This window comes from Vicia villosa, linkage group LG4 (genome assembly GCF_029867415.1).
Source record: "Vicia villosa cultivar HV-30 ecotype Madison, WI linkage group LG4, Vvil1.0, whole genome shotgun sequence".
Classification (NCBI taxonomy): Eukaryota; Viridiplantae; Streptophyta; class Magnoliopsida; order Fabales; family Fabaceae; genus Vicia; species Vicia villosa.
This window is the reverse complement of record NC_081183.1, coordinates 156,918,187-156,934,744: the sequence shown is the minus strand read 5'-3', so window position 1 is coordinate 156,934,744 and position 16,558 is coordinate 156,918,187. Positions and strand designations below refer to the sequence as shown.

The window sequence follows — 16,558 nt, the reverse complement described above, 5'->3', positions numbered from 1 at the left end:
ATTATTATGTTTTCTATAAGAAGTTGAATTCTCACCCTTCTGTTTGAATGTTATCCTTCGTTGATAACGTGCAGGTTCCGACGAGTAGTAGCTTGTCCGAGGATTTAGCCGAGGAGCTCCTGAGTTTGTTATTGGATTAGGTAGCGAGTCATATGCTCTGATCATGTAACACTTGGGGGGATTTTATTTAGACTTCTGCTTATGTTTGGATATTGCTATTCCCTATGTTTTGTTGGATATTCAGATGTATTTGTTTGAGATCTCGGATATGTTGTTTAAGGCTATGTGGCCAAGATTGTGGATTTAAATGTTAATTCGAATTTGGTAGATGAATATAGTATGGGATATATTCATTGAAATTTTAATAGCAATTCAATTGTTTTCCGCAAGCGTTTATGCATAATGTATGAAAGCATGAGATATACATTTGTGTTACAAATATGATCTTTGCATATTAAGAATATTGGATGTTTTATTTTAGGTTTTCATTGTGATGAAAATAACATGTGACGCCCTTTTTCCTTTATGCATGCTTACTCTGCTTGATTGTATGATATATTTGGGGTTAGAAAAGGGGTGTTACAAGTAACGTCGCTGATGTGTCACTTAATTGTGCTGAATAAGCATTAATTATAATATTTACTCTATATTAGGACTGAAATACGTAGGATTCAATCTCCCCAATTTCAAATTGCTTAGAACCCTAACTTCCCCAAATTCAATCAATGGCCTGGTAGCAGCGGTCCAAATCGAAGAAGTCAGAGCTCTAATACATTCATTTCAGGTGCTTCTCAATATGAAATGGCACCCACTTGTTCGTGTGGAGCCAAAGCACTTATTAGAACAGTTAAGAAGAAAGGAAGGAACCCTGGGAAGCTATTTTGGGGATGTAGATACTTTGTGGTAAGTTTAACTTATTTTCTTGAGTCATATTTAACTTATTTTCTTGACTTGTTAATGTTTTTTTTAACAGAGTGAACCTGATAATGTTGGGTGCAACTTTTTTGAGTGGTATGAGAACCTTTACAATGATGAAACCAATCCAGGGATTGATGCTTCAGTAATTTCCAAATGTTCCAAATGTGAAGAAAAAGATGTAGAAATAAAGATGCTTAGAAGGGCCTCTGCAAAGGATGACAATGAGATGCTGAAGAATATGATAAAAATGATGAAGCTACAAGTCTATGTCATTATGTTTTTAGTTATGCTTGTTGTAGGGTTGATGTTTATTTTGATCAAGCAATGGTGAATGAATAACCAAATTGTACTGCAGTGTAAAACATGAAGCGAATGATTATATCAATTCTGCATATTTTGTGTTGTATTTGTATAACATTCTGCATTGACCAATGTACGAATTATGTTACTACAATATAAGTAGAAGGACCTGGTTGTTACAAATTTAAAACAAATAGTCATGTTTTGTTACAATCTTAAATATAATTTACAGGTTTTGTTTATATATTTGGTACCTCAAAAATAACCTAAAGAAGAACTTACTAGATTGAAACACATCCACAATGTTGTAGATCCATAATACATTGATATAGTACTCAAAATACAAAGGCAGAATCATATATGTTTTAGATCCATATTAGGACCAAACTCCAAAATAAGAACCATATATTCAAAATTAAAGGTCTAGCATGAGTACAGCAAAATTACATCAGTACAGCAAGATCAGTTCCAAAATACAAAGTAACAATCCAACAAGATTTCACCAAAAAAACACAAAATAAACAAAATGCAGTAACACCAATCCAACAGAATGCAGTATCATCTATTTTCCCTTTCTCTTTATGGCCAGCTTTGGTCTTTGGCTTGTTGGTGGCTGAAATGCAGCAGTTGGTCCTTGTCTTGCCCTTCTCATTGCAAGCAACTGAGCAATTGTGATGGTTTGTCGTGTCTGGACTCTTGTTGTTGGGGCTTCACCAACTTGGGGCTGGCTTAGAGATGACTGTCTTGTTTGCATTCTTTGGATTGGTTGAGATTGGACAGTCTGTGATTCCACATTGGCGGCAGTTTGTGATTCAACATTGGTGGCAGTTTGGGATTCCACATTGGTGGCAGTTTGGGATTGCCTTGGAGCAGCTGGACAAGATGCTTTGTTGTGTCCAGACATACCACATACTGAGCACTTGTTTGGCAGCCCCTTTCTTGAAACATGTGTTGCATCACTCCTCTTTTCATCAGCATCCTTGTTTCTCCTTCTTTTTGGCCTACCTGGTGCTCTTCTGGTTGGTGGTGGAAGTATATCCGGATATGGTGTCAACTCCCATAAGTTTTCCCCATTTGTTGGATAAATCAATGGTTGGTAGAAAGCCTGGTAAGTATCCTTTCTATAGAAGGAGGGAATGTAGTCAGTTGGGCTTTCAAATCTACTTTGGATGCAAGTAATTGCATGATAGCAAGGAATGCCAGTGAGCATCCAACTCCTACAAGAGCACTCAAACTTCTTTAGATCAACTGTGTATTTTTCTCCAGTCATATTTGTATGTCTCACTTCATAAATCATGTCACCTGACAACCTATAAAACAAACATATATCATGTCAGCTTAAATAAATCATCAACATATATTTAGTAAAGGGTAAAAATTACCTTGCTATAAAGAACCTTGAGATTTCTTGTCTTTTTTCAAGTCCCTTCTTAATTCTTGGTAATACAGATTCATTGTAATCCTCTATCTTTGCCCGGTTAGTTGCCCATCTATCCATTAGGTACCCTCTGATTTCCTCTAACATTGTTACAATAGGCTTTTGTCTTGCACCTAATATAACACTATTAAAGGTCTCAGACATATTGTTGGTCTTCCTCAGGGGTCACTATTATATCAGGTTGAGATATAGGGTGGACAATGTATATTTTTACCTTCCCATTAGTCTTGGACCAGTTAAGTGCTTCTATTGCACCAAAGTCATCTTCTAACGGCTTCAATGTTCCAGCAAAGTCATACCACATCTCCAAGACCCCTTCGTACTTCATCTCTTTCACAACCCCTAAGATCTCAAAGTAGCTCCATCTATCACCATCACACGTCTAGTTAGTCAGTTCACCTCCTTCATATTTGTCACCATCAAAATACCCCCCATGGTGGAAATCAACATTAAACCCATCCATTACCTGTTAACAGTATGAAATTCCAGACCCAACAATCAAATAAACAACAAACCCTAACATCAACACATCAAAGCTACTATCAACGTGACATTACACCTAAACATACAATCAAACACACAAAATAAAAACTGGAAATGCAGCTTTCTTACCTATGTCAGCTTCGTTTGCTCACACGAGTTATGATTCTCCAGTCGCTTCGTGTTCGTCTCCAGCTGCTTCGTGTTCGTCTCCAGTCGCTTCGTCGTCTTCGTCTTCAAGCTCTGGGTTCAGTCACACGACTTGAAATTAGGTTTAATCTGAAAATTAGGGATAATCCTATTTTTGCATGTGACAAATAACTAGTTCACCAGAGTTAAATGACACATCAGCAATGGTTACTGCCACATAAGCGTTTTTGGAACGAAGTTTGTGGAAAAGGTAAACGGTGCAAACGTTAGTTAAGATAAAGGACCACTTTGTAGCGAAATAAACTTAAAGGACCATGTTAAAAAAAAAATAAGATAAAGGACCCTGCGTATAATTTTGCCAAAAATAAAACTAACTAACCTCATTTGTCAAAAAGTCGAAAACGAAGATAGTGGAGGCGCCGCAGTAGAAGAAGCACAAAACCTCAGCACTCCCTCTCTTCTTCCAAACCTGCAGCAATGGCCAAGGGTGACGATTCTCTCCTAAAAAAGAAGAACAAAAAGCTTCGAAAAAGACTAAACAGCAAAAATGACTCCACTTCCGTCTCTGCAAAGATTGGCGCTGTTATCGCCGCCAAAAAGCGCCGCAAGGCCGGAAAACGCCGCAACTGCGAGGTTCAACCCTTCATTTCATAAATCACATACTTACTCTTCTTAATTATACTCATTTCAATTAGATCCAATTTTTGTTCATAGTTTGGTTTTTTCATTAAGCTGTTTTGGTTATTCTTTTCTTCAGATAAATATTACTAAACCTAATTAACTTAATTCCTAATGTTATAGAAAATTTCTATCAAGTTTGATTATGGTTTGAATCCTCAGTACCAGTTTTTCCCATAATGTCTGTTGAACTGTATTCATTGATTGTAATATATTCATAATTTTTTAGGGAATGTGCTATAGTTTACCTACTCTAGATGATCCATTCAATGATAGACGCGGGAAACCCGAATTCAAAACACGGGAGCCTGAAACCCGAAAAGAAAAGAAAGACCGTGTTAAAGGGAAGAGTGCACCCGGCAGGAAAGGTACAGTTGGTGGAAGTATTTCACGAACTGGAAATGATGCCAACAATAAAAGTTACTCAGAGGAGGAAAATGTAAAGACGAATCAGCAGCATGATAGTGAAATTTCAGATTTCCCTTCGAAATTTGTATTTTGGTGTCTGAGTGCGATTGAGAATGCACTGCGACATGATGATGCGTACACTGAGGGAGAGGGAAACTCCTTCTTTCTTGACTCATGGGGGTTAGAATTTTCGAAGTGTTTTTCTACTGGTAAAGATTTGATGGACACCAGTGGGAGCTTTGCTAGTACTGAGCAAATTGCTTGGATGGTTTCTGCGGCAGCTGATATTTTTGTTAGAAAAGAGAAACAAGGCTTATCATTAGAGACCCCCTTTCTTTTGTTCCTCGTCCCTTCTGAAAAGAAAGCTGGCCAGGTTAGATAAAATTCTTTTACATGCTTACAATTTAATCTCTGATAAAAATCTCTATCTCGAAACATGCATGATGCACCCAAACGTTCTTTTTCCTCCCACCCAAGAGAGTTCATGATGATATAAACTTTTACTCTGCTATTCAATGAAAGGCAATAGCAAGCAATAAAGGGAAGGGAAATTTACTAACCCTGCTTGTTATTGTGAACATTCACAACCTTCTGACTTCGTTGATAATAACTTGAATACTAAAAGTTTAAAATTGATAACACAGGTTCGAACAGTTTGCAAGCCTTTGAAATCTCTAGGAGTACATACAGTGAGTGTTCATCCTGGTGCTTCCTTAGATCATCAGATTCAAGGGTAATTTCTTAAACCTTGTCTTTTGTTTTACATTGTTAACATATTGAAATTGATGTGTATGTGTTTGATCAATGTGACATGATATGCATAGAGCTATTAGAGCATAGGAATTTTTTGTACTAACCAATTTTTGGTAATGCAAGTTGTTGTTCTTTTATTTAAGTTCCCTGCGGTCCTTGTTTGCATGGATGTTTTTGAGAAATTGCATCATATAACTAGTTGTTTTAAGGTTTTCTCAGCTTTGCTCTTTATGGTAACTAACCTATTGAATATTTGTTTTGTCTTTTTACAGTCTGAAAAGTTGTGAGCCTGAGTTTCTCATTGCTACTCCTGAGAGGCTCTTGGAGCTTGTTTCAATGAAGGCAATTGATATTTCTCACGTCTCTATGCTGGTATGTTTTCTTTCCAATGTTCCATGCAGAGAGTATGTATATATCTATTTAGAAGAAGAAAATATAAAACAATGTTACAATCTGTTCTACTGGTATCCTCCAATTCCCTTGCACCAAAAGTCCTTATGATTCATTGAGTACCTCTTCCTCCTCAACAACCAACTATATACATCCTAGTTACAAGCTCCTTGTCATGCCACATCTGTTCCTCCTTTTCCTCAATCAGACCTGTAATGATTCTGAATTATTTGGTTGTGCAAATGTTCCACAATCTGTTTCACTGCTATCCTCCATTTCCATTACATCAAAGGTCCTTATCATTCTGATAGAAATCAACTGATATAGAATAGAAAATAGGGAAAATCCCTTTGAATTGCAAATTAAATCGTAGAACTTCAAGGGTTTGCACCTTCTGATGCCAAAGTGACCCCTTTTCCTATCAAATTCCACAGTGATCAACTCCACAATGTCTTCCCCTATTTATTCTAAACCTAAACGATGTCTCAGTCATTGTTTGGTCAACATTCCCAAGGAATCTGTATTTTATGATTGAATACATTGCTATATTTAAGTGGTAGAAACTCGGTTGATCTGTACTCGAAATATGTTTACTTTTGCCGTGTTTTTCTATCTTCATTTAATATTCATGTTTCTACTTATTTTCTTTCATTATAATTTAATTATTTTGCATAGGAGTTGACTGACATTTATAGGCATCTTTTAATATTAAAATAACTGTATGCATGGGTTTTAATGACTGAAGTATTATTACCTGTATTCTTTATATGGTCTTGCTAACTTGTGCTCTAAAGGCACAAGTTAAGGAATCCAAAAGTAGATATTTATCATTGAATAATACAATTTGTTGTCCTTTAAAAGTTGAATGCATGACTTTTAAGTTGAATGAATGACTTTTAAGAAAAATATTCTACAATTGGTTCCTTAACTTATGTCCTTAGGGTACAAGTTAGCATTAGACTTCTTTATAAGTAAGTTCCAAACATTTTTTGTTTAGTATCCTATTCTATTTACCATCTTCTATTGATTAGTTAATGTTTTGGTATTAAATAGGTTATTGACGGGCTCAATGCTATTTGTAATGCTGGCCATGCCGATGCAATAAAATCCATCAAGAAGCTTATTTCTGGCAATCCCACTCTTGTGGTTTTCAATGATAGCAACCATACATCTATCCCAGTAGTTAGGCATCTTCTGACGAGACCTATTTGTAGAATATCTATTAATAATTCAATTGCCAGCCAAAGTTCATGCATTGTACAGTCGGTTCAAGTGTGTACATCAGATGAGGATAAACATGTTAAGGTAAATTTATCGCTTTCCTATAATACTTAGTTATTTATCATCTCATTTCATATATTTCTCTGTACAATAAACACTTATGGATATTATTGGCAACACAGTAACTAATGTTGTATTGAACTTTGATAATGACAAACAACTAGGAACAATATTTTTTTTACACAAGTGACAATTAAAAAGAAACGAAGGGAGTATATTTTTTGTATTGAAATTAACACTTATGAGATCAATAGAACTAAATTACTTAAAGCTAGAGATTATTATATGAACTTCCATTGTACTTTTAAGAAAAGATTTACCAATAAAATGACCTTGCTCCCCTCTTAATAGATTTAGAGAAACTTCAGTGTTCATTTGATCTTTCTACAATACCTCACCTAGTGAGATAAGTTTTGATTATTATCGTAGTTTATAGATATCGATGTGAGTTCAACATGAATCTCAGCCATTTCTCTTGCTCTAGTTTTACTTGTTTTCTTTAGTTGGACTTGACAATTGCAGATCCTTTTCTTAGGGTTTGAATAAGCTTAATATTAACTTATTCTAATGAAATTAATGAAGAGCTAGTTTCAAACAGTTTAGCTCCATGTGAAAATCTTTTGGTTTGTTTGTATGATATGAAGCAATTTGAACCAATGCATGATCTATTATTCTACTACTATGTTTGAATTTATCGAATGATTTTATTTTCAGAACTTTCACAATTTCATCTTTCATAACCCGACATTTAAATGTTTATAATATTTAAAAGCTTAAGTCCTCATTATTCTTTTTCCATATCATCCCTTAAAATTTGTAGCTTACACAATGCACATCCTTATACAAGATTTTCATTTAGTGTTTATGGTCAATACTGCTATGGAAAATGCTTGCACGTGCTATGCATTTTTATTTGGATGTCAAGTTTTAAAAGCGCTTGTTATTACTATTATTCTTGCAGAGCATTGATGTCCTATGTCAATTTTGGAGCAGCCAGACTCATAATTCAAACCTTCTATATATTTTGAGGAAGGATGTCAAGTGCAATAAATTGGTCAAGACTCTGAAATCCATGGGCTGTTCCACGTCACTTGAATCTGATGCAGCTACTATTAATGATAGGTAACACCAAATGTCTTTGTGCATATTTTGGTTTAATTTCTTTTATTATGATATGCATCTAACCGAGCTTAAGAGAAGTCTACTGAAAAAAGTAAAGTGTTGAGAAGGGGCTATTGCAGCCATCATTTGTTAATACAGCTTTAAGAAACCTCTTGTTGACGTGTCATTGGATTCATTTTATTGTTTTGGTACTTCGACTGTCTAAATGTATGTACATTTAAGTATTTAACAGTTGTTGTGATTTTGTTAGCAACGGTCCCTGCATTCTTCAAGAATCTTTTATATAAGATTCTTGAACATCTGGATATATCCAAGATGATATTCATTTAGCACTATAATTAAAGTCTATGTTGCAATATGCTCGGCTCCATTTTGTTCGATAAATATTAATTAGTGACATTCTAAAGATTTAATGAAATACAAAACTTACAATGAATGTCGTAGATAAAGAATAAAACGAATGAACGACATTCAAGATTATACAAATTTAAATGACAGTTCTGTAGCAAACTCATTTTCATACCAGTATCACATCACAAGTTGCACTATAACACTTACTCTTGTATTTTGCCTCACTTTATATTGAACTTTCTATAGGAGCTAATGTACTGTTTTGTTGCAGTGTGGATCCAAAGAGGAGATTGGTTACAATGATTGATTTGGAAGATATCTCTACCGCGGATATAGGGATGTATGATGCAATAGTCCTACCAAGTTTTGTACCCACTATGGAAAACTATGAGCATATTTTGACAAAAATGGCCCGTCATAGTGTCAACGGCATTTTGTATGGTTTCTTAACAAAAAGCGATACAGAACATGCTGGACCACTCATCTCAATTCTTGAACAATGTGGGCAGGAAGTGCCTGAAACCCTAAAAGATCTTCATCAGTCATCAAATATGTCCGAAGATTGAAAGTTGAAGGTTCTTTGTCATCCTTTTCTTTTTCTTGTGAGTTGTGATCAATTCCATGTTTGGAAACAGGTTTTCGATAACACTGCATTCCATTTAGAAAATTTTGTAAAATTGTCCTTGCTTAGAATATTATATTTTCTTGTAGTCGAGTGAAGAACAGTAGAATTTGGCTAGAAACAAAAGTTATGTCAACTTTTAGCTTTCAATGCTTTTTCGATTTTTTTCTCAACTCTTATGCTCATGTAGAAGAAGTTCTTAACACGGAAAGAAGGTAATTTCTCATTGCACCCTTGCACTATAGGGCGCACATCTGAAAATCAGAAAATGCCCTTGATCAAGTACGATCTTCATCAACACCTTTGTTCTAGTGTTGCCATATATCCACCAACAACCATAAATATTTAACAAATATAACAATAAATTGCAAGAGGTGGAATCAACAACAATATCATTATGTGAGATAGATTGTAAGAGCCCATTTTTTATTTATTTTTAAATTTGCTAAAAAATAGTTTCTTCAATGCATGGATGTACCAACAATAACAACAACTATAATACCCATAATCATAGTCATATGTCTAGAATAACTATTGATATTAATAATTGGTAATGGCTACATCAATGTGAATATTCAAAAATTGATCAGATTAAAATATAACCATGACACATTCGAAACACCTAATACACCAATAATTCAACTAAACATATGCAACGCATTAGAAGCACGATTTTATTCTCCTACAAAAAGCGGTCACAAATTTTCATCACTAATGCTGTCACAAATTCGACTGCTGAATTCATCATAAAACATTAATGACTTGTACTTTTCCAACCTATAAATGATAGTCGCTAAATGTTAAGGGGGCGTTTGTTTCATGGATTCATAGTTTATTTCCAGAAATTACTTACTCGACCAATCGTTAGTTGGTCCAGTGGTGATTGGCGCTGGACTTGGTAGGGAGAACCACGGTTCGATCCCCCACAACTGCGATCGGGAGGGGGATGGAACCACTTGATGCCAGAACTCGCCCCCGAGCCGGACTAAACCGGTGGTATAAAGCCAAAAAAAAAAAAAAAAGAAATTACTTACTCGAAAAAATAAAGATAGAAAATTTCTTCTAAGGAATTATTTTAAAAAGTTGTTTGGCATACATTTTAATATTTCTAAGAAAATTTATAGTTTAATTAATTTTTTAATAAAAGTTTATAAAATTTTATTGGAATACATATTCACAATCTTTTACATGAAATTTCATGGAAATATGAAAAGTTATGAAAAGTTAATTTTTTTTTTTTATATTTTTTATACTTAGAAATAATTATTTTCAATTTTGTAACAAATATATTATACACATTTCTTATTTATATATTCTCGAAAATTTTATTTCTAAACTTGGAAACAAACACACCAAAATTTAATCCATTTTTCAATTTTTCTAGTCCTATAATTCGATTATTAAACGCAAACTCCATTTAAAATACTCTTATAATAGATAAACAGACTAAAGAACAAAAAATTATAGACTAAAAAAGGTGTTGACTTGGTTTTGCATATATTTTATTAGGTAGCAGCCATACAATACAATACAAATGAGTGAAAAAGAAACAGATGAGTCATATTTCCAAAGTTGACCCTTTCTCCTTGACTATATGGTGGCCATATCATTTTAAAATTTGATTCCCTTCAGAAAATCTGAAGAGTTAATTTAAGATCATAGTTGAGATTGAGACTATACAAAAATAAAATCAATTTTAAATGATTCTTGCTGTTGATTTAGATCAAAGGACGAGATTTGTCCATTGGAACGATAATCCAATTCGGAGGTCAGTTCTAGCATAAAATGATTTCAATTCCTTTCAATTGTAGTTGTGAAAATCGAATCATGATTCTCTCTAGTAAATCTAGCACCAATTGCGAGTGGACCAACTAACAATCCGTAACTAAGTGACACGACACGTTACTATAGAGAATTTGTTTCATCAAACATAACTTATCAACAATAAATGTTACTGGTCTTCTTCCTCCTACTGATCAGAAAACAAAACCCTGATGATTTTAGCATGAAAAACAGTAAAATCAAAGATCCTTTTGCACACAGCAATTAATGGATAAACTTATCCATATAATCTGTTTCTTTTTGTTAACCACTTTCCCACAAATATCAAACTGTCAACAACCACAACAACCTCAAACCATGCACCGCAATTATTCCATTTGCAGGGAACAAACCTACAACTGTAAAAAACTATCCAACATCTCTTATCCTTTTTGGGGACACAACCGTCCCTCTTACTGCGGCGGCGGCGACCCATTTAAACTCAACTGCTTCATTGACGAAAATAAAAACGCCACTACTACAATTCTATTAGGCTCACAGAATTACACAGTACAAAGTATTGACCTCAAAGCTTACACCATCAAAATAAAGCGAACCGATCTTGCCTACGACGCCTGTACTCCGCAGTTCAACGATAATTACTTGAGTCCAACTATTTTCCAGTTTCCAACAAGAACACAAAACATAAGCATATTCTACCATTGTTCATCTGATGTCTTATCCTATGCTAACTACCAATCTTTGTGTGGACCTCAGAATAATGCCATATGCTTTGAGGATGCAAAAGGGAAGATTTTGGAACAGACTCCAGAGTTAAATGGATGTGGCAGACATATCAGAGTGCAGGCAGATTTTGCTTTTGTGCCTCATACTAATTTTGGTGTGATTGGAAGTGATGATCTTGCTCAAATTTTAGATGAGGGGTTTCTGGTGAAATATGTTGTGAATGAAGAGTGCATAAAGTGCTTGGGAAGTGAAGGGTATTGTGGGAATAATACTGGTGATCTTGATGTTGTTCAATCTTGCTATTATGATTATACCCCTGATGGATATGATTCTGATCCCAAAGGTATGTCTTCTTTGTTTCTTTAAATTTCCCTCATTTCATTAAATACAAAATCTTAAGATGAAACATACATTTCTTAGGATTCATTCAAGTTTCCATTAGCTGAGATTGAACAAGCCCACTATTGGGCATTATTGATGAAATCTTCCATATTAACAAAACTATCTCAAATTTTTGAAGTTCTAGTGTAGATTAGTCGCAGTTCAAACTTGACAAAACGAAGAGCGACCTTATTTAACTAAAAGTAGTCAATATTGGCCAATAGCGGCGGTATACCGCTATACTGGAGCAGAGCGGAAGCCGACCGCTATAGGAAAAGCCTTACAGGTGCAGCAGAACACTATAGCAATTAGCAGCCATTATAAAGTAAATAACGGGATAGCTGAGATATTGTAATGTCGTTGCCTAAAGTAAAAAATGTTTAAATGACGCTATCTCGCTATCCCATTTTTGGAGTCAGCTGCTCCGTGCTGCTATCAGAGAATAACAACTCTTATTTAATTAGAATTTAACTGTGACAAACATTTTACGAGACATTATTTAACCACGTTTTACTGTGAAATTTTTTAGACCATGTGTTATGCTGCAAACTGCCTTGCACGCCCTCAGATATGACGTTACAGACAACGTTTTAAAAAACAGTCCGCGACCGTGAATACGGCCGCGACAAAACGGTATGGGAGCCTTTCGATACCGTTATTCACCATTTTAAGGCTGAGAAAAAAATCGCAGACGAAACACCGTTACGGCCGCGACAAAACCCCGTTACACCCGCGAAACACCATTACAGTTGTTTACACACCGTTATTGATGAAAATCTTTATTCTAAAAGCACCAATCAAATTGCTTTTATAGAAATCAAAATATGGAAATTTTGAACTAAAATTTTGTTTTACTGTAAAAATGAAATCACGCTATTTTTAAAGGAATCATACTATTTTTACAAGAATCCTATTTTGTGCAATGTTGTGAGAAATTCACACCGTGACGACCTTATTTGCATCACAACACCTGTACTGATCGAAATCGTGAAAGCCGCAACGCGACCGAAACGCGACCGCAACCGTTTTTTAAAACCTTTGTTACAAATAATATGTTCTTTTGTTATATACTTAGTTTTCCATGAGTATCCATTTTAATCTTGTTCAGCTTTAGTTATGAACTTCCTATTGAACTTTGTACTATGTAGTCCTAATTCAAAAGGAGTAACCAATGCATTAACACATTCCTCTCTAGTCTCTATGATCTCTGTACTACTGTCACAGGTAATCACTCGAGCTGGCATTGGAAAAAGAAAATCAATCTAGGTGATATATCTAACTTCCTTTGGTATTCATCTCTTATACTATTTTGTGGTATATTCATTCATGAAACCTTAATTTTTGCCTAGTAATTTCTTTTATAAGCCAACTATTAGTTTTAACTATGAACTAGACAGAACCTGAAGCATTATTAATGCACTCTTCACATTTTCATGAATCACACTATAGGCTTATTGATGCATTCTTCACATTTTTCTTGTATCAAAACATGATTCTTCCACAAAATAACAAGTATAAGGAAAAATATGTAAACAAAATCTTAATCATAAATTCATTGACTAAGCCACCTAACAGGAAGTGCAGGTGCAGCATTAGTAGGACTATCCATATGTATCACTATGTTTTGTTTCAAGTACAAGTCAAGAAAGAATAACAAAGAAATTGAAGCATTCTTAAAAACACATGATGCCTTTAGTGTTAGAAGATACAAATTTTCACATATAAAGAAAATGACCAGCAATTTTAAAGTCAAACTTGGAGAAGGTGGCTATGGTTCTGTATACAAAGGAAAACTACTCAATGGTTTCCCTATCGCGGTAAAGATATTGAAGACATCCAAAGAAAATGGTGAAGAATTTATGAATGAGGTTTCTAGTATTACTAAAACCTCACACGTTAATGTTGTCACCCTGCTTGGATTTTGTTTTGATGGCCGAAAAAAAGCATTGATATATGAGTTAATGTCCAATGGTTCCCTTGACAAATTTATTTACAACAAGGGATCTGAAACCAATCCATCTTTGAGTTGGGAGGTTCTTTTTCAAATTGCGAAAGGGATAGCTCGAGGGCTAGAGTACTTGCATAGGGGATGTAGCACTCGAATTTTACATTTTGACATCAAACCGCATAACATTCTTTTAGACGAGAGTTTTTGTCCTAAGATATCAGATTTTGGGTTAGCAAGACTTTGTACCAAAAAAGAGAGCATTATTTCGATGTCCAATGCTAGAGGGACAATGGGATATGTAGCTCCTGAGTTGTGGAAATTTTGGAGGTGTTTCGCACAAGTCCGATGTTTATAGCTTTGGGATGATGCTAATGGAAATGGTTGGAGGGAGGAAAAACATTGATGCTGAAGCAAGTCAAACAAGTGAGATATACTTTCCACATTGGGTATACAAGAGGTTTGATCTAGACAGTGATTTTAGATCGGGCGATGTTATAACCGCCGTAGAAGATGAGATTGCAAAGAGAATGACCATTGTAGGTTTATGGTGCATTCAAACATTTCCAAATGACAGGCCTACAATGAGTGGAGTGATTGAAATGTTAGAAGGGAATGTGAATTCATTAGAAATACCACCAAAACCTATTCTTTCATCTCCTGTTAGATCAGAACCAGAATCTACAACTTCATGAAATTTTTGCGGTAGGTGTTTCATTATTTATCAAAATTGTAGTTAGTTTTATATTCTTTTCACAAGAGAAATATAGAAAGACATCATACATATTTGTAAGTTACTTTTTTTTTTTTTTTGGGGTTACATATTTGTAAGTTACTTTCCTATTGTATTTACTTACTTAAAATTTGTAGGAATTAAATGCTTCAAAAGTTTTTTTTGGAATATCCCATTTAATTTTAAACCAATATTAATATGAAATTAATTAAACATAAATACTAAGGTTTATGAATTTAATAATTTAGAAGCTCAAAAAAAGTACTTTTGGAATTTTTGAAAAAAGTTAAGGGCATTTGGGTCTTTTCATTAGAAAGTATATAAGGCAAATTTTGTGAGAGTTTCATCATTCTTCTCATTTCCGTCTGTTGAAATAATAATTCTGATAGCTTTTATTTCCTTCTCTTTGTAACTGATTTGCCTTTAGCTTTAGAAGTTGCAAAGTTAGTTAGGAAGTTGGTTATTTTCTGTTAGTTAGTTACAGTTTGTTTGTGGCTCTTTCATTGATTCTCAAGCAACTATATAAGCCTAACTGTACTGAAACTTTCACCAAGCTGATTAATTCATATCAAAAGCTTCAGCCTTTCTTTCATCTTCTTCTCTTTTCCTTTGTTTATCCATGTCTGCCATAATGCATTCATGGTGTTTGTGATTTCTAACATGGTATCTTGAGCCTGTGCGATCTACCTGAGATCATGCCTCCACGTCTAGCTCCTGTTGATCCGCAATTGGATCCAACCAGTCCCTATTATGTTCATCCTAGTGATGGCCCCTCCACTGTTAAAGTTACACCGATTCTTGAAGGATTCAACTGTCATTCTTGGGCCCGATCGATGCGTCGCGCTCAAGGCAGGAAGATGAAGCTTGAATTTGTGGATGGATCCATACCAATTCCCGATGATGACTTTGATCCTTCTTTTCGCGCGTGGAATCGATGCAATATGCTAGTTCATTCATGGCTCCTCAACTCAGTTTCAGAATCGATTGCTCAATCCATCGTGTTCATGGAAAATGCGCTCGATGTTTGGAATGATTTGAAGGAGCGATTTTCACAAGGAGATCTGATACGCGTTTCTGAGTTACAACAAGAAATATATGTCCTCAAACAAGAATCCAAATCAGTCACTGAATTCTACTCAAACCTGAAGATTCTTTGGGAAGAATTGGAGATTTACATGCCTATTCCCAATTGTGTGTGCAGGGTTCGATGTTCGTGTGATGCTATGAGGCAGGCTAGGAAGAATCACAGCCTGCTGTATGCTATCAGGTTCTTGACAGGTCTGAATGAGTATTTCTCTGTAGGTAGGTCACAAATCCTTCTTATGGATCCACTACCTCCTATGAACAAGATCTTCTCAATGGTGCTCCAACATGAGAGACAAGGCAAATTCGCACCAGTTGATGAATCTCAAGCTCTAATCAATGTTGTTGGATATAAGAGGTTCAATCCCAAGCAAGGCAATCATACTTCTCAGCCCAATACCTCTAAATCTAAGGTTTGCGCTCCTTGTGGTAGGACTGGCCACACTATAGAAGTGTGCTATAGAAAGCACGGTTTTCCACCTCATTTTGGCAAAAATTCCACTGCCAATATTGTTGCTGCAAGTGAGAATGATGATGGTGAAGAAGTTGGTACTCAGCAAGCTGCTTCTACCAGTAGTGTTTCTCATATCACTCAAGATCAGTTTGAAATAGTGGTGCAGCTAATTCAGAATTCTTCTCTTCATCAAGCTTCCACCCCTGCCACTTCCAACCAAGTTGGTTCTACATCATTTATAGGTCATTCTTATGTAAATCACAATGGTAATTCCTACTCTTTTGCTTATAAATGCTGCATTTCCAATTCCTGGATCATAGACTCTGGTGCAAGTGACCACATATGTTCTTCTCTGTCTTGGTTTCATTCCTATAATGCCATCATTCCTATTAGTGTTAAATTACCTAATGGACAATTCGCTTCAACTAAATATGTTGGTACAGTTGTGTTCTCTCCCACCTTTTTCATCACAAATGTGCTTTATATTCCTGAATTCTCTGTCAATTTAATATCTGTTTCCAAACTGTGTCATAATTCCAATTACCAAGTGAATTTTAATGACA

The 16,558-nt window shown here is 35.1% G+C and overlaps 1 protein-coding gene and 1 pseudogene across 1 annotated transcript; both read left to right on the top strand.

Annotated features, from left to right (window-relative positions):
• Window positions 1-3,667: 3,667 nt before the first annotated feature.
• Window positions 3,668-9,064, top strand: LOC131595660 (ATP-dependent RNA helicase DBP3). Its single transcript, XM_058868076.1, has 7 exons — window positions 3,668-3,919; window positions 4,194-4,745; window positions 5,017-5,105; window positions 5,398-5,497; window positions 6,569-6,820; window positions 7,758-7,918; window positions 8,541-9,064. The coding sequence occupies exons 1-7, from the start codon at window positions 3,764-3,766 to the stop codon at window positions 8,833-8,835; spliced, it is 1,605 nt and encodes a 534-aa protein (XP_058724059.1). The 5' UTR covers window positions 3,668-3,763; the 3' UTR covers window positions 8,836-9,064.
• Window positions 9,065-10,598: 1,534 nt separating this feature from the next.
• On the top strand, window positions 10,599-14,581 carry LOC131595658 (LEAF RUST 10 DISEASE-RESISTANCE LOCUS RECEPTOR-LIKE PROTEIN KINASE-like 2.3; annotated as a pseudogene).
• Window positions 14,582-16,558: the final 1,977 nt, after the last annotated feature.